This window comes from Gambusia affinis, linkage group LG12 (genome assembly GCF_019740435.1).
Source record: "Gambusia affinis linkage group LG12, SWU_Gaff_1.0, whole genome shotgun sequence".
In the NCBI taxonomy this organism is placed as follows: Eukaryota; Metazoa; Chordata; class Actinopteri; order Cyprinodontiformes; family Poeciliidae; genus Gambusia; species Gambusia affinis.
The window spans coordinates 10,494,665-10,508,798 of NC_057879.1; the positions used below are offsets into that span (position 1 = coordinate 10,494,665).

General features: G+C 38.7%; 1 protein-coding gene across 6 annotated transcripts in view; it reads left to right on the forward strand.

Moving 5' to 3' along the window:
• The window catches only part of LOC122841093 (rap guanine nucleotide exchange factor 4-like), a 33,773-nt gene that overhangs the window by 10,231 nt on the left and 9,408 nt on the right, over nucleotides 1–14,134 (forward strand). For 3 of the 6 annotated variants that reach the window (XM_044134105.1, XM_044134104.1, XM_044134102.1), the window contains 8 exons: nucleotides 4,174–4,316; nucleotides 5,197–5,235; nucleotides 6,163–6,251; nucleotides 7,728–7,874; nucleotides 12,469–12,541; nucleotides 12,649–12,704; nucleotides 13,452–13,558; nucleotides 13,654–13,775. In XM_044134105.1, coding sequence (XP_043990040.1) covers nucleotide 5,235; nucleotides 6,163–6,251; nucleotides 7,728–7,874; nucleotides 12,469–12,541; nucleotides 12,649–12,704; nucleotides 13,452–13,558; nucleotides 13,654–13,775 — 595 coding nt within the window. In that variant the 5' untranslated portion in view covers nucleotides 4,174–4,316; nucleotides 5,197–5,234. Of the gene's footprint in view, nucleotides 1–4,173; nucleotides 4,317–5,193; nucleotides 5,236–6,162; nucleotides 6,252–7,727; nucleotides 7,875–10,493; nucleotides 10,616–12,468; nucleotides 12,542–12,648; nucleotides 12,705–13,451; nucleotides 13,559–13,653; nucleotides 13,776–14,134 lie in introns of those variants that run through there. The other 3 variants (XM_044134101.1, XM_044134103.1, XM_044134106.1) reach the window with 3 other exon arrangements.

Here is a 14,134-nt window from a genome sequence, read left to right on the forward strand (position 1 = left end):
ATCTCTGCTGACATTAGCATCAGGCTGGGAAGGGTGAGAAAAGAGACATCCTGGAAAAGAGAGGAAGCAAAGATGGAAGGGGGTAGAGTGAAGCAAGGTGAACACCTCTCAGGTCACATTCATGTCAAACTCTGAGGTACACGCATTTCTCCTGCCAGGCTTGCGTACAGGAATCTCAGGGCATATAAAAGGACAAAGAATGAATGAAGAGTTAAAGGATTGTTTCAGACAGAATTAACAGGTTTGCTGTAGACATGTAAAGCTCTGCAGTCCTACATAGTTAACCTTTCTGTCTCTTCCTGCTGTAATGCGTGGGAGTCCACCTGTCGAAATCATTAACCCAGACTAGACTGGGCTATGATGCTCTGTCTGAGCTGTGGGGGCCAGTACGTAGGCAGATGACTGATGATGAGTCAGAGAGTAGAAGCAGAGAGAACATGGAAGAGATACATTTAAGTGGGAGGAGATTTTTCTGTCAGGTATGGAAAATAATGAATGAAGCTGCCACATTACTAGGCACACCTGGTCTAGTGCTTTTTTAGACATCTTCATCTTCAGACATCCACGTTCTTCACCCTCCACACACTCATATAGGGGAAAGCGTCGTCTTTATAGGAGGCAATGCAACTTCTGGGTGTCTGGCACAATAAACAGTTGTAATAGGCAAGCAAATTAGTTTTGTTAATTAGTATGACAATAATATGTCATTGCTTCAGTCTGCTGATTTTGACATAACTGATTAAATGCCACGTCATGTATTTGTTTGCTTTGATATTAAAACTTACCAAAGCCATCGTCTGCTTATTTTGAGCTTTTATTGCGTCAAACTCTTAAGAAGTTGCAAACCTTTGTGTTCAGTTTCTTTAAATGAGGTGCAGTCACTTGTAGAAAAAATAGATGATACGGACTCCATCTGTACAACAACGTGCTGAAGTTCAAATTGAAGGTCAGAATGAGACAGAGAGCAAATTGAAGTTACTTTGAATGCAGCGTGGTTGTTGGTAATAGATAAATTAAGAGTGTTTTTGAAACAGCTGATTTGCTGGGATGTTTTTTCTTTTTTTTTTTTTACAAACATTCATCTCAATAGAAAATGGTCTGGCAAAGAGAAAGCATCAAGTGAATGGTGTCTGTGTAAACATTAATGCCTTGTGATCAGTGATTAAAAGAGAATAAGCAGACTGATTTGAGATGATAGATTGGCACCAGTAGAGCCAATAAAACACTTGTTGTAGGTTGGCTACAGCAGCAGACAACCATTGAGTAACAGATTGGGAAAAACAGAACCGTCCAAGAGTTGGACCAAATAACATCTTGAATCAAGTCCCAAGTTCAGCTGCAACATTCACATGGCAGGGTCAGAATTAGGAGTAAATAAAATAAAAGCATGGATTCATTCTGACCTTTATTGGTGGTTGAGGCAGGTGGTGGCATTTTAATGGTATGGAATATATTTTTTTGCAGGGAAAACTATGTATTGTTGCTGGCCATGTCCACCGCTTTATCATGCACCTGTGATAAGGGGCAGATCAGTATGAACCATAGTTTCCAAGGGAGATTTTGGTTACTTTGCTAAATTTATTAAATCAGTTCTGCAGGCCAAAAGGGGTCCAAGCCAATACTAGTGTGGTGTACAAAATAATACAGCTGTTATGTGAGTGGTGGTGACAGCAAATCTTTGTCAATAATGGCAAGAAGCAATTTCTTTTGCTGATATAATTACAGAGGCTGCGACAGACTGGCGACCTGTCCAGGGTGAACCCCGCCTCTCGCCCGGAACGCAGCTGGAGATAGAAACCAGCAACCCTCCCGACCCCATTAGGGAAGAAGGGTGTAAGAAAATGGATGGATGGATGGATGGATGGATGGATGGAATTACAGAGGCATTTATACTGTTTTGTCTTGCAAGCCATCCTGTGAGGGAAACACACCGGTATAGACAGGCAGAGAAAAATAAATGCTGACTAAAGAAAATTGTATCAGGAGGAAGACAAAGACCAAAAAGTGCTGGGGGGCGAGGGAAGATGTTAGAGCTGAAGAGGGGAAAGACATTCTCTCATCAGTGAACGAAGGAGCTCTTTTAGTGCATTAGCTCTTCTATATGAGGAATTCTCACACACATACACACGCACCCACACACACACGCACACACACACAAGGATGAGTCACTTGCAAAGAAAAAATAAGTGAATGAGCGCTTTCTAATGCAGCATGTTTTTCTGTGAGACGTTTTGGCGCCGTAGTTTTTCTTCAGTTCGCCACTGAGCAGAAGGTTTTATCCGTCGGATCATACTTCTGTGTGTTCGCTGCTCACCCTCGTAGATTTCACAAGCAGGAATTGTGGGCGTGCTCAGTGAGATTAGAAGTCTATTAGAAAATAGCACCAGAACACCCAGTGGGGGGGCCTGTGCGGAAAGAGATGGCGCATGCAGCCCTCTTCTGCTAATGCTAAGAGCGTAGGCAGAACAATGAAGCGGCGTGCTTGCACACACACACACACACACACACACACACACACGCACACGCGCACACACACACACACACACACAAGCTTACAAAATTGCTAGGATAATGTAACAAAAGGACTGTCTTAAGGCATAGCACTACTAGGTCAATTAATTATTTAGGTTAAGACTGCTGATCGCTTTCATTAAGCTATAGCTAATCACAGCATGCTGCAAGGCTCAGATAGACTAGCAGCATCCAGGAAGTGGACTTTTATGAGCGCCTCCTCCCCCACTACCTCTTATATATTTTTGTACCTTGTTACCATACACAATAGTAATGTATGGTATTGATGCATTTGAGCAATTCTTTTCCAGGGATAAATGACTGTACAAGCAATCACTTTATTGAATTTTATATACAAGAAATAAGTGCACCAGTTTGTATCTTATGCATATAGAATGCAGAGTCAAATTTACACATACAGACTCGAATGCATAACTAATATTTGGCTAAATGTCGCTTAGCAAGTTACAGAGAAACCACACCTTATATATAGACATCAATGTTCAATATGTTTGAGTTTAGAGCAGTTTTGACAGCTTCTTGTTTCCCTGCTTCATCCTTTTCATAACCAATTCTGATGTGTGTTTGGGATCTTTATATCGTTAAGTTAGAAGATCTAATGTAATTGTGCCTAAAGTTCAACCATGTGACACATGCTCACCTTCTGATTTAAGAAGTATGTTCAAGAACAACCCAGAGCTCTTCCTACAATGGAAGATGCTGAAGCGCCTCTGTAAAGTGAGTTTAATTATGTCATTAGCTAAGAAAGGAGTCTCTGCTCCAAAACTAACTCCTTCAAGTATGACTGAACTCCACAGTTGTCCACATGGGAATACCACATGCCTTTGGGAGAGATGGTAAAAATGAATCAGCCATTTGGCCGCAGTGACAAGAACAATGTTGGTGTTGTCAAGCTAAGGCTTTCGTATTTAAGAACACAGTACCGACTGTCAAGCATGGTGGTGTCGCCATTGTGCTGTGGGTCTGTTTCTGGTCCATTGTGCTAAGTGGGTGGAATGATGAAGATGTGGATCTGTCCCCAGATTCTGCACCTTCATCTGAAATCATCAGCTTCATAGGTTTTAACTCATGCCCAGCTGGGTGTTTGAACAGAATTATGATTCCAAAAAAAATCAGAACTGGTTTTGGAATGGCTATGCTTAGAAGTTGTATTGTAATGCAAAACAGATTAATGTGAGTGAGCTTTCCTATTTCGGTTAAGGGACCTTAAACCAAAGTAAATTGGTTTTTATGTACAAATAACAAAAACATTTTGCACCAATTTCTTGATTTTATGTTGCATTTTCTGTCTGCTATCAGAAAATGGCTGAAATTTATCATAAAATTTCATAATTACAATAATCTGTTGTAGTGATGAATCTGAGTATGATTCTCACTGGCACTATAGGTCAATGACTGCTGATTGCAGCTGTACTAGGCAATGAATAAACTCAGTAATAAGACATGTTTGGATATCCATCCATTTTCTATTCACCCTTTGTCCCTAATGGGGTCAGGAGGGTTGCTGGTGTTTATCCCCAGCTAACGTTCCGGGCGAGAGGCGGGGTTCACCCTGGACAGGTCGCCAGTCTGTCGCAGTGTTTGGATATCTTTGTACCTTATTCAAGTCGATAACTTTAAATGTTGATCCTCTTTGCACAGGCCCTCCGAGCGTTCAGGGGAGGATGTGGACATCATACTGACGAGACTGAGAGGAGTCAAAACATTCCAGAGGTTTCCACCTCCACTCCTGCTCCAAATCTGTACCTGCGCCTTTTATGAATGCCTGGAGAAAGGCATTACATGTACGTACACCAACACCAACTAGCATGCAATAATGTGGGCTGCTGATACGTTTTGTGGCATCTGCACACCTAATTCCGAAATTAGAGTAATTATGCTACACTGACTTCCCCTGGTCCTACAACTCTTTCGTATGATGATGTACTGTGTGTAGAGTAAAATATTCTTATTCCTTCGATATGGAGAAATCTAAGGGAATGGATTTAATTAATTATTACAGAGAGACCTTCAACAGTGGAGTTCTGTTTTATTCATTATTTTATCAAAACCCTGCATATGTAGCCAATCCTTTCCTCACAAAGCAATGCAAAAAACAGTTATTGACAACGAGTGATCAAAAAGGGACCATCATCAGGAAGTAAGACATTTTTCATTTCTGTTCATATCGAAATAGACATCTGCAAAAGATAACTTCTTTCTATAAACTTTGTACAGTGTCTAAAGCCTTTTTGCAAATAAATTGGCATCAGGACACAATTGTGTACAAAATCTTACAGAAAGAAGATGATACAACTAAAAATGCTTTAAGAAAATATTCAAAATATACGCAACAGATAGCAAAACAATACAAATAAAATCTTTAAAACTCTGTGTAAAAATCTGTTGGTTTAGCCAATTAAGCTACATTTTGTTGGACAGATTTGTAGAGCCAAAACAAGCATGGGAAAACAGAGAAATGAAAAGTCACGGTTAAAACACTGATTGCTAACGCTGGTGGACAGTTTAGTTGATCTTGATGAGCAGCCGTCATATGTGGCTGACCTGCCTGGAGGCGATATGCTATTGTCCCTGTCGTGTTATACCGCTGCTGCAGATGCACAGTTGTGGAAAGATTGACATTCATTTGCATGGCTTGATATTTTTTTCTGCTTCTGCCAGCAGCGGCTCTGTTAGCTTTGCAGTCTGGCCAGCTACAAGCAAGTATGAGAACAATTTTATGTTTTATGTCTTTTATTTTTATGTGCGGGGGTCTCACTGGGAAAAGACACCTACTTTAATGGCTGGATGAAGCCACAATATTCCAGTTTCAACTAAATAAACCTGGAAATTGCTCTGTACTGCCATAATTATAAAAATTTTGGGTCTATTTATTTAATCATTTACCAATTTTATAGTGTTTAATATATTTATTGGGGTTTTCACATTATATCTAAAAGAAAATCAGAATTCAAACAATGAAGAAAAAAAAACACCCAACAACCAGCATCCCGTAAATACTGCCCCAAATTCTTTTTATTAAAAAACTTTGCTTATTTTGTCAAATACCCTACTCTTAAAAGTGATCTACAACATATTTCTTTGTGTTGAAGAATATTTTTGTAAACTGCAACATATGAATATATATATATATATATATATATATATATATATATATATATATATATATATATATATATATATATATATATATATATATATTTTAAAGGCCGCAAACCATGTCTTCTTATGAATGTTTGAATGAAGTAAATGTGCTGAGGATGTGTTTTATTTTAAACTGGCTGCCTTACAAATGCAGAGCCATTGAATAAATTAGGATATTACTGAAAATACCATTTATTTTAGGAACTTTATCACTAAGTGAAACATATTACATAGAATAATTACACATAGATGGATGTTTCAGGGCCTTTGTTTATGTTACAGTTCATGAATACATGACATTTAAATTTTGTATATCTCATCAGACTATTAAAAAAACATATTTCACACAGAAATGTGGCTTTTATGAAAAGCATGCCACCTGTTTAAAGGTTGTTATTTTTAAAAGGTACTTTTACTCTGACATATATGGGCCTCATCTGAATGCATATTATAATTTATTGGATATCTCTCTATTGCTGTCTACAGTGTTTCGACAAGGAGACATAGGCACTAGCTGGTATGCTGTTCTGTCTGGCTCCCTGGATGTCAAAGTGTCAGAAACGGCTAATCATCAGGTAAAACCAAGCCTATCAACTGAAGCAGTTCATGTAGTTTGTGCTGTGTTTCCATCATTTAAGCCCCAAATTATAGTTTTATCATTTGGTATCGATATAATCTATTCCGTCTTAATCTCTCGGTATCCATTCAGCTGTAAACGTGAGAGCCGGTCTTGTCTGACTCCCCTCAATGCTGACATTGTTCTAGTACACTGCTCTGTCCCTGTGGAAATATTCAGAAAGCAAAACTGCCACAGCACAGAAAACATCTCCCCAGAGAATCGAGCTTTCTAATGGACTGGATTTCCATTTTGCTTGAAAAACTGTGGAAATAGGGTTCTAGTGTACATGCAGAGGAAGAAGAATGGCATGCGGGACAGAGGATTTGTTCCAATTGAAAGACAGAGATAAGAAGCTCCTGTGGTGCAAATCGTCCTATTCATGCTCGGAGCGTTAAAGTGCTGTTGGTGGCCTAGTTTCTGTAGCTATATTTGAAATGTCAGTTTAATTTGGACGACTGAGAAGGTTTATTTAGTTCAATGAAAAATGTTGTCTAAATAAGCAAAAGTAATGATAGATGAGTAAGTGTGTGTGTGTATTCTTCATCCAGACCTCAGCTATGTGCTGTGTTTGTCACTGCTGTGCGTTACAAATGTGTTACATTGAAAAAGTTATGACACGACGCTGTTGTGACATCGTAAGTTTTGTTTTTTTTTATTATTTGAAATTGAAAAAAAAAGAAGAAAATGGTGAACTGGGAGGTAAGTAAAAATTTTACAAACAAAACTCTCTAAAACGTGTGGTGTGCCTATTCTGAGGAAAACACTTTTTACTGAAGTCACATCTTCAAGTCTTGTTATATCTTTGTTGACTTAAGTTTGCACAAATGGAAACAGAAGATTAAATTCAAATTAATGTTTTTTCTATCCAATGGAGGGCTTATAGTAAACTGGACTTTGTAGGGCTTTTTTGTATCAGTGGCAGCACTTCCATAAAGGCCAAATTTATTGATAACTGCTTGTCGACAAGCGTTTCCACCTGAGCGGTAGATCTCAGTAACTCCTGCTGAGTTGCCATGTACCTGTTGGTTGCTTCTCTGCATAACATCTGTTGTTCTGCCTGTTTGATTATACGGTTCCCTAAAGCCTAAAGAAGGGAGGATTGTTTTATAATAGAAACAATTTTTGAAGACAATTAGTTGCACCAGCTTTTAAACAGGAGTGGGAGAGAAAAACGAGGGATCGAACTCATTTACCTACTGAACATAAAAAAAAAACAGTTTAAAACAACTTCTTCAAAAAGCTGCTTTGTGTTGGTGCTACATAAAATCCCAGTAAGCTACTCTTAGGTTTTGCAGTTGTGATGTGAGGAGATATATATCACCTTCCTTTTGTTTTAACTTCTGTGTCGTTTTTGCAAATTTCATAAATAAGCCTAAATTGAGCTAGCATAATTTGCTTGTTGCGTGTTAATCACGTCTGTCTGTGTGTTCAGGATGCAGTCACAATCTGCACCCTGGGGATCGGGACGGCCTTCGGGGAGTCCATCCTGGACAACACGCCTCGCCACGCTACCATTGTCAGCAGAGAGACCAGCGAGCTTCTCCGGATCGAACAGAGGGAATTCAAAACCTTGTGGGAGGTGAGATGAAGCAGTCAACAGATAATAAAATTAAACAACCCAATCTATAAATGAAGATCTAGGCAGGTAAAATTTTGACGTTTTGGAGTTTGTACTTTTTCAAAGCAGCTTTCTGTTGCAATTGTCCCCTTGACCACAAGAGGGCTGTCCACCATTATGGCCTCTGCTGTTGCTCCTAATAGATGAACAGCTCAGGCAACACAACAATGGGCTATTTTAAGAACAGAGGGAGACAAAGGCGTGCATGTACTGCACGTGCCTGTGTTGCTTCTTTCTCATAGCTGATGTCAGTTTATTTGTAATTTACATTTTCCATCATTTAACACAAAGCTATTTGTGAGTGTTACTAATAATATAGACTTAAATACTCCACAGTTACAGTAGGATGACCAAGAAAAAGGGACTAAACAACATCATCCTGAGAGGCTTGGTAGATATTTGGAAATAGTTTGCTTGATTTCCTTCAGTAATAAATCCAATTGTGTTTGTTAAAATAAGTTAGACAGGTAAGCACCGCGAGACAACAGTATTGTACGGTAAAGGCTCAGTTTTTCCTTTATAAAAAGAGAGCATGTACCTCATGATCTTAATTAGACATAATGCAATGTGCAAAGATCCTACGGAGGAAGGCAACGTTTCGTGGTAGTCTTGCTAATGCCTGTCTCTCTGATGATTTGTTTGAAATGGCTGGCACAAACAAAATTTAACTTAAACAGAATCATCTTTATGCTGGATTGCACTTGTAGAGTTGGCTTTGTAGTAGCTGCTTTTGTGAAGGTCTCTCTTGTTGAGGTGACTGACTCCATTCACAAAGTTCCCCTCAAGGGAGGTCCTGGCAGCGAGGTGGATCACTTCACTTCGGCTTCACTGTCGTCACCCAGTTACTACTTCGACCTGCTGTCTGCTAAGGACTCAGGTCCTGACAAATCCAAAGGTTCTAAAGATTTTTGTCTTGCATATATTATCTTTTTATGTTTGTACATTTTTCTTTTCAGTTTTTGTTTAACTTTGCTAACATAAAATCTGCTGTGTAGTGCATAAAACTCTCAAGCTCCTCAAAATGTAATAAAATTAAAAGGTTTCTCTTTGAAAATGACTCTGAAAAGGTTGGTTAAGATGACCAGCCTCTTTAATATCTGATATCACTCACAACAAACACTGTTAATTATTTTTCTCTGCTAGAAAATAATATCCAAAGCTTTGAATGTCTCGTTTTAGAAAATAATATCTTCATAATTGTTTTAATTTGAATTATGTTCACACAACACTGTTTAGGTTCTTAAATGTTTTTTTTTTTCCAAACATTGCAAGGCACCCTATGATTTTATTTTCTCTTGATTGTTACTTTTTGCTGGTATTTGAAATAACAAAATATATTACTAATAAAAGACACAGAGGTCTGTGTTTATATTATGAAAAAAATGATCAAACATTTGAGGAGTATGGATACGTTTGGCTGGCTCTGTATGTAGATTTGCTCGATCTAGAGGGACGTTTGAATGGAAACATCGCTCTCCTGGTTATATTATTGCATCTGAAGTGTTTAGTTGTTTGTAATGCTACTACTTTCCCATAAAAAAGACATTACCTTACATAAGTATACAATAACAGATGCACAGCAGAAATCTTCTTATTTTTTCCTATCTAAATTAATTCCTGAAAGACCAGGATGGATTTTTTTTAGAACCATTGTTCCTCTCTATCGCCACTGAAAACACATTTATCTCTATCATAAAAAAAAAACCTTCCCAGTTGTATAACTGCATGAATAAAAATTAGATTCACTGAATCGTGGCATCTCCATTTAATGCCGCAGGGACACGTTAGAGTAAGATAAGACAATAATTGGTAATTAAAGCGTGTGTGCTGTCTTTTTGGGCTCGTAGTGTGTGTGCTTGCTCACTAAGTGCACTCTGGGTCCCTATCAGCCGTCTATTTTAGGACAGTGGACACAAAGCAGAACACGTCGCCTGAGGTTGTTCTCCTTTCAGTCTTATCCAGCTCATAGTACGAGGCGCTTTGAGTTTCATTCGTGCGCTAGCCCGTGTGGGCTAATTTGTGCACTTTGAGCACTAGAAAGCTACAAGATGAATGCAGCCGTGTGTTTGATGGAAGGATGAAAGAAGAGGAAGCGCCGCTTTGCAATTCTATCAGCAAATAAAATTGGGATAAACACACATATACATATATATATTTATATATATATATATATATATTTACAAATGCAAGTAAAGCTGCTCCTGATGATTCTACTCGGCCCCTTTCCCGCTGCCGTTCTTCCTGCTTTTGTCTCTTTTTACTCCTATGCCCACTTCCCTTCGCCTTCATTGAACTATTTTACAAGCCTTGTTCTGGTTCGCCCGCTCTACTATTCCTCCTCCTGCTCCAGCCTCACCCTTTACAACTCCTGTCTCTGCTGAGCTGCTTTCTCGCCACCTACTCCTCCACTGGAGTAGCTCTGTAATACAGACTCGCATCACCCTGGTAACCTGCGAGAGAAAGTGCTCTGGCTCTTGGCTCGATGGCAGCGAGGGAGGGCAGGCGAGAGACAGAGACAGACACTGGGGCGACTGTGTGTGAGGGGAAAAGAGGAAGAGGGAAGTAGAAAGAAAGGAGGAGAGCAGCTTGTTTTGGGCAGGATGCTATCCGGTGGTGTGTGTGTGTGTGAATTGTAAAGGAGCAGAGGGCAGCTCGCCGGGGTTTCAGTCCCTTCAGCTTTAGTTTGCTGAGTGTTACTCCAGGTGAGTCTCACTTTTTGGCTACAACACTTTAAGGCAAGTCTGTCTTTACTTCATACTTAATTTAAAAAATAATAATAATTATAATACTGTCTCGATGTTTACACTGTTTGTTTTTATCTTTGGGATGTAATGTATTGCTCTGTTCTTTCCTTTGATGTACCCGCGTGTATTTTATTTTATTTTTAATTTGTGGACAGCAAAGGGTTTGTGTCCTTAGGTCAAACAGATGCTCTCTGTTTCCGTCTCTGTCAGTATGTGTGTTTGTGGGCATCCCCACAAATCCTGGGTTGCCAGATAATGACCTCCCAGTAAAGCACTCTGACATTCAAGAAATTTTACAAACGTTTTTTTTTAAAAATGGCAAAGAAAGTCAATTATAATTTAATGTTAACAGATGTAAGAACAGCATCTGTGCTCGCCGAGTAGCTTAACTGTGGTTTAAGTGCAGCTGCGCTGTGTGTATGGGTGAGTGTGTGTGTGTATTATATAATGTTAGATGTTCTGCATATAAATGATCTTGGTTGTACAAAAGGCTTTGTTTTGAAAGGCTCTTGAGGTTTTGTGTTCAAGTAACATTGTAAGCCTACAGGAGAGACATGGCGTTAATGAGATTTGATGTTTAATGAATCCCATAATATTTAAAGTCACAAGCTCTAATCTTGTTTTAGTGGTGTAGTAGAGCAGGTCTACGTGTCTTTTAAATAAGAACACACACACAAGCACAATTTCCTACTCTCACAGGAACTCCAATAGTACCTTTTCGTTCCCGCTTTGCTAATTTCTGGAGGTGCGGCAATCAATTGGCCAGAATGCAACAATTTTCCCTTGATCAGCTCTGAACGACAATCAGTAGGTCAATCACCTTACAATCCTTCGTTAAATCCATAAATCAGTTCATTGAATACACTTTGCTCCTAAATATAAAAATCTTTTTGGTGTTAAATAACAATAAGAAGCAGGGCGGGGACATGTTGTACTTGGATCAAAATCTTGTAATTCTTTCATTTTCTCATAGATTGTAAAAGGTTCCTATATCAAATAACTTGCACCCCTCCTCTTTTTTTATATGTCCATAGCACATGAAAATGAAAATGAAAATCAGAATCCTTAAAAATCAAAATTAGCAGCCCAGCGCATCTCTTCTTTTTTGACTGATGAAAACTGTACTAATTATGCTGGCTACTTGAGGAAAACAAAAATGTTGTTAGTTCATGAAAGGCTGAACTAACAATTTCAGTTTAATAGGCAAAATACATTTTGAATACATTGTGAAATCTCATGCCTTTTTTAAATTACACTTAATTATTTAGAAAACATTTGTACTCTAATTTAATTGTAATGAACAGGTTTGGTCATTACAGGTTTTTAAGGTGACTTTTTTTTCCTGGCACATACATGGGCATTAAGCATAGTATGGATAGTTTGATACGTCTTTAGGATCATCATCCAGTTTGAATGCTCATCTGTGTAAAGGTCTGTCCCAAATTGTTACTTTTGAGATTGGTTAGGATCTCTAAGGACCAACCAGAAACCTCTACCGTTGCAAGAAGTTTGTTTGGCGAATGGAAGGTGAGGCTGTCAAGCATGGTAGTGGCAGCATCATTCTTCAGGTACATCGGCAGTGGTAGATTGTGCTACATCACACAAAGTGACATACCAAAACCTGGTACAAAGGAGAAAATAAACAAATCCACAAAGTTTTCAAAACTGTCAAGTTACTATCTTTTCATATAATCCCATAAAATAACAATTGAAAGACTCCAATTAGGGCTCCCGTCTTGCTGATGAGAAGTGTACGTATACATCAGACTGGCATTTTAAATGATTTTTGGTCTGATTTGATTTCCTAACAGAAGTATCGTCAGAGCCTGGCTGGATTGTTGGCCCCACCTTATGGAGCCATGGAGAGTGGATCCAACAACGACAGTACGCAGAGCCGTAAATTATTGAAACACATTAGTGGCACAGCCATAGGATGGGTTTTGCTTGGTGTTTCTTAAATCAGCTATTCTAACGATAGTTTTTCTCCTTAGGACTGACAGACAAAGACAACTTGAACTCAGACTCTGGAAACAAGTTTCATAACAAGGTAAATATTTCCAGTAGTTCCCAGTTTGGCCTTAAAGGTTTTTTTTAATAACTGAAAAACAAAGAAAACTACATTTGTTTTGCCTTCAGTTGTTTGTTTGCTGTAGTACTGGTGTGACAAAAAAACTGAGAAGCACATATTGTTTGCTGTTATATCTCTCTCTCTACATGTTACCAGGTAGATCATTAACATGAACATTTTTATTAATGCTTCCATTCATATTTGAGGTTCAAGGTTCTTCATATATCTGAGCAAACCTGCCTCCTCTATTCTGCAATCTAGGTGTTGTTTTTTTTTTTTTGTGCAAACTTTTATGTGTTGTTGAATGAACCAGGATAGTAAAATTGATTGTCACACTGATGACTCATAGTTTTGATGTTCTGTAGATATGCTAATGCTAGCTAATGCATGCACATCGAAGAAAGATCCCATCTGCCCAATTAACATGCCTTCCTTTGTTGTTTTCAGTACCAATGCTTTGCGCATGTGCATGTGTATGCACAGCTGTCTTATATTACCCTCTGTTTAAGAAACAGATTTGTTTTTTTTAAAATACACCTCTGGTTTTATGATTACACTATTTCGCTCATGATAATCTAACAGGCAAACGTTCAACTGGCAAGCTCTAATCTCATCAGATTGATGAAAACAATCTACTTACCTCCCCGGTTTAGATTAAAATTGGAAATGTGGGCTTCTCCACTTCTTGAACACAACATTTCCAGAGTTCTTCTGTGGGTTCTGCAGGTTCCCTCAGAGAAGCTGCAGAGAGCAGGGAAGGTCCTACGTAACGCCATCCTGTCCAGAGCGCCGCACATGATTCGTGACAGAAAATATCACCTCAAAACATACAGGTGCGTTCTGCGGATTAACCCGTTTGGTTCTAAATGCTGTGATTTGGATCGTCTCTCTCCTGTGTCTGAAGCATGCATTCACACATATGTTGCAGACAATGCTGCGTAGGGACGGAGCTGGTGGACTGGTTGGTGATGCAGAGTGCCTGTGTGCTCACACGCTCCCATGCTGTTGGGATGTGGCAGGTGCTGCTAGAGGAAGGAGTGCTTAATCATGGTAATTTAAACTCACTTCATTTTGTTGCAGCATGCATCTCAGATAGGCTTAAACATGTGAAAAAACAGGTTTTTATCCTATAAAGACAACCAAAGGAAAGTTGAAAAACAGGAAATATCTAAAAGATCGCAATGATGGCTGTATCACTCTCAGTATTGTTCAATGTAGTTCCCCTGTTTGTAGCATGTTGCAATTTCCCACAAGTAAAAGTGATTTTTTTTTCCCTTTTTATTAAGTTCAATAAAAAGACAGTTTTTTATTGACACAGTTTTATTTAATTCATGCAACCATTAGCTTCAGTTCCAATGTGGTTCTATGGTTTAGAAATTAAATGTTCATCACAAGATAAATATTATAAT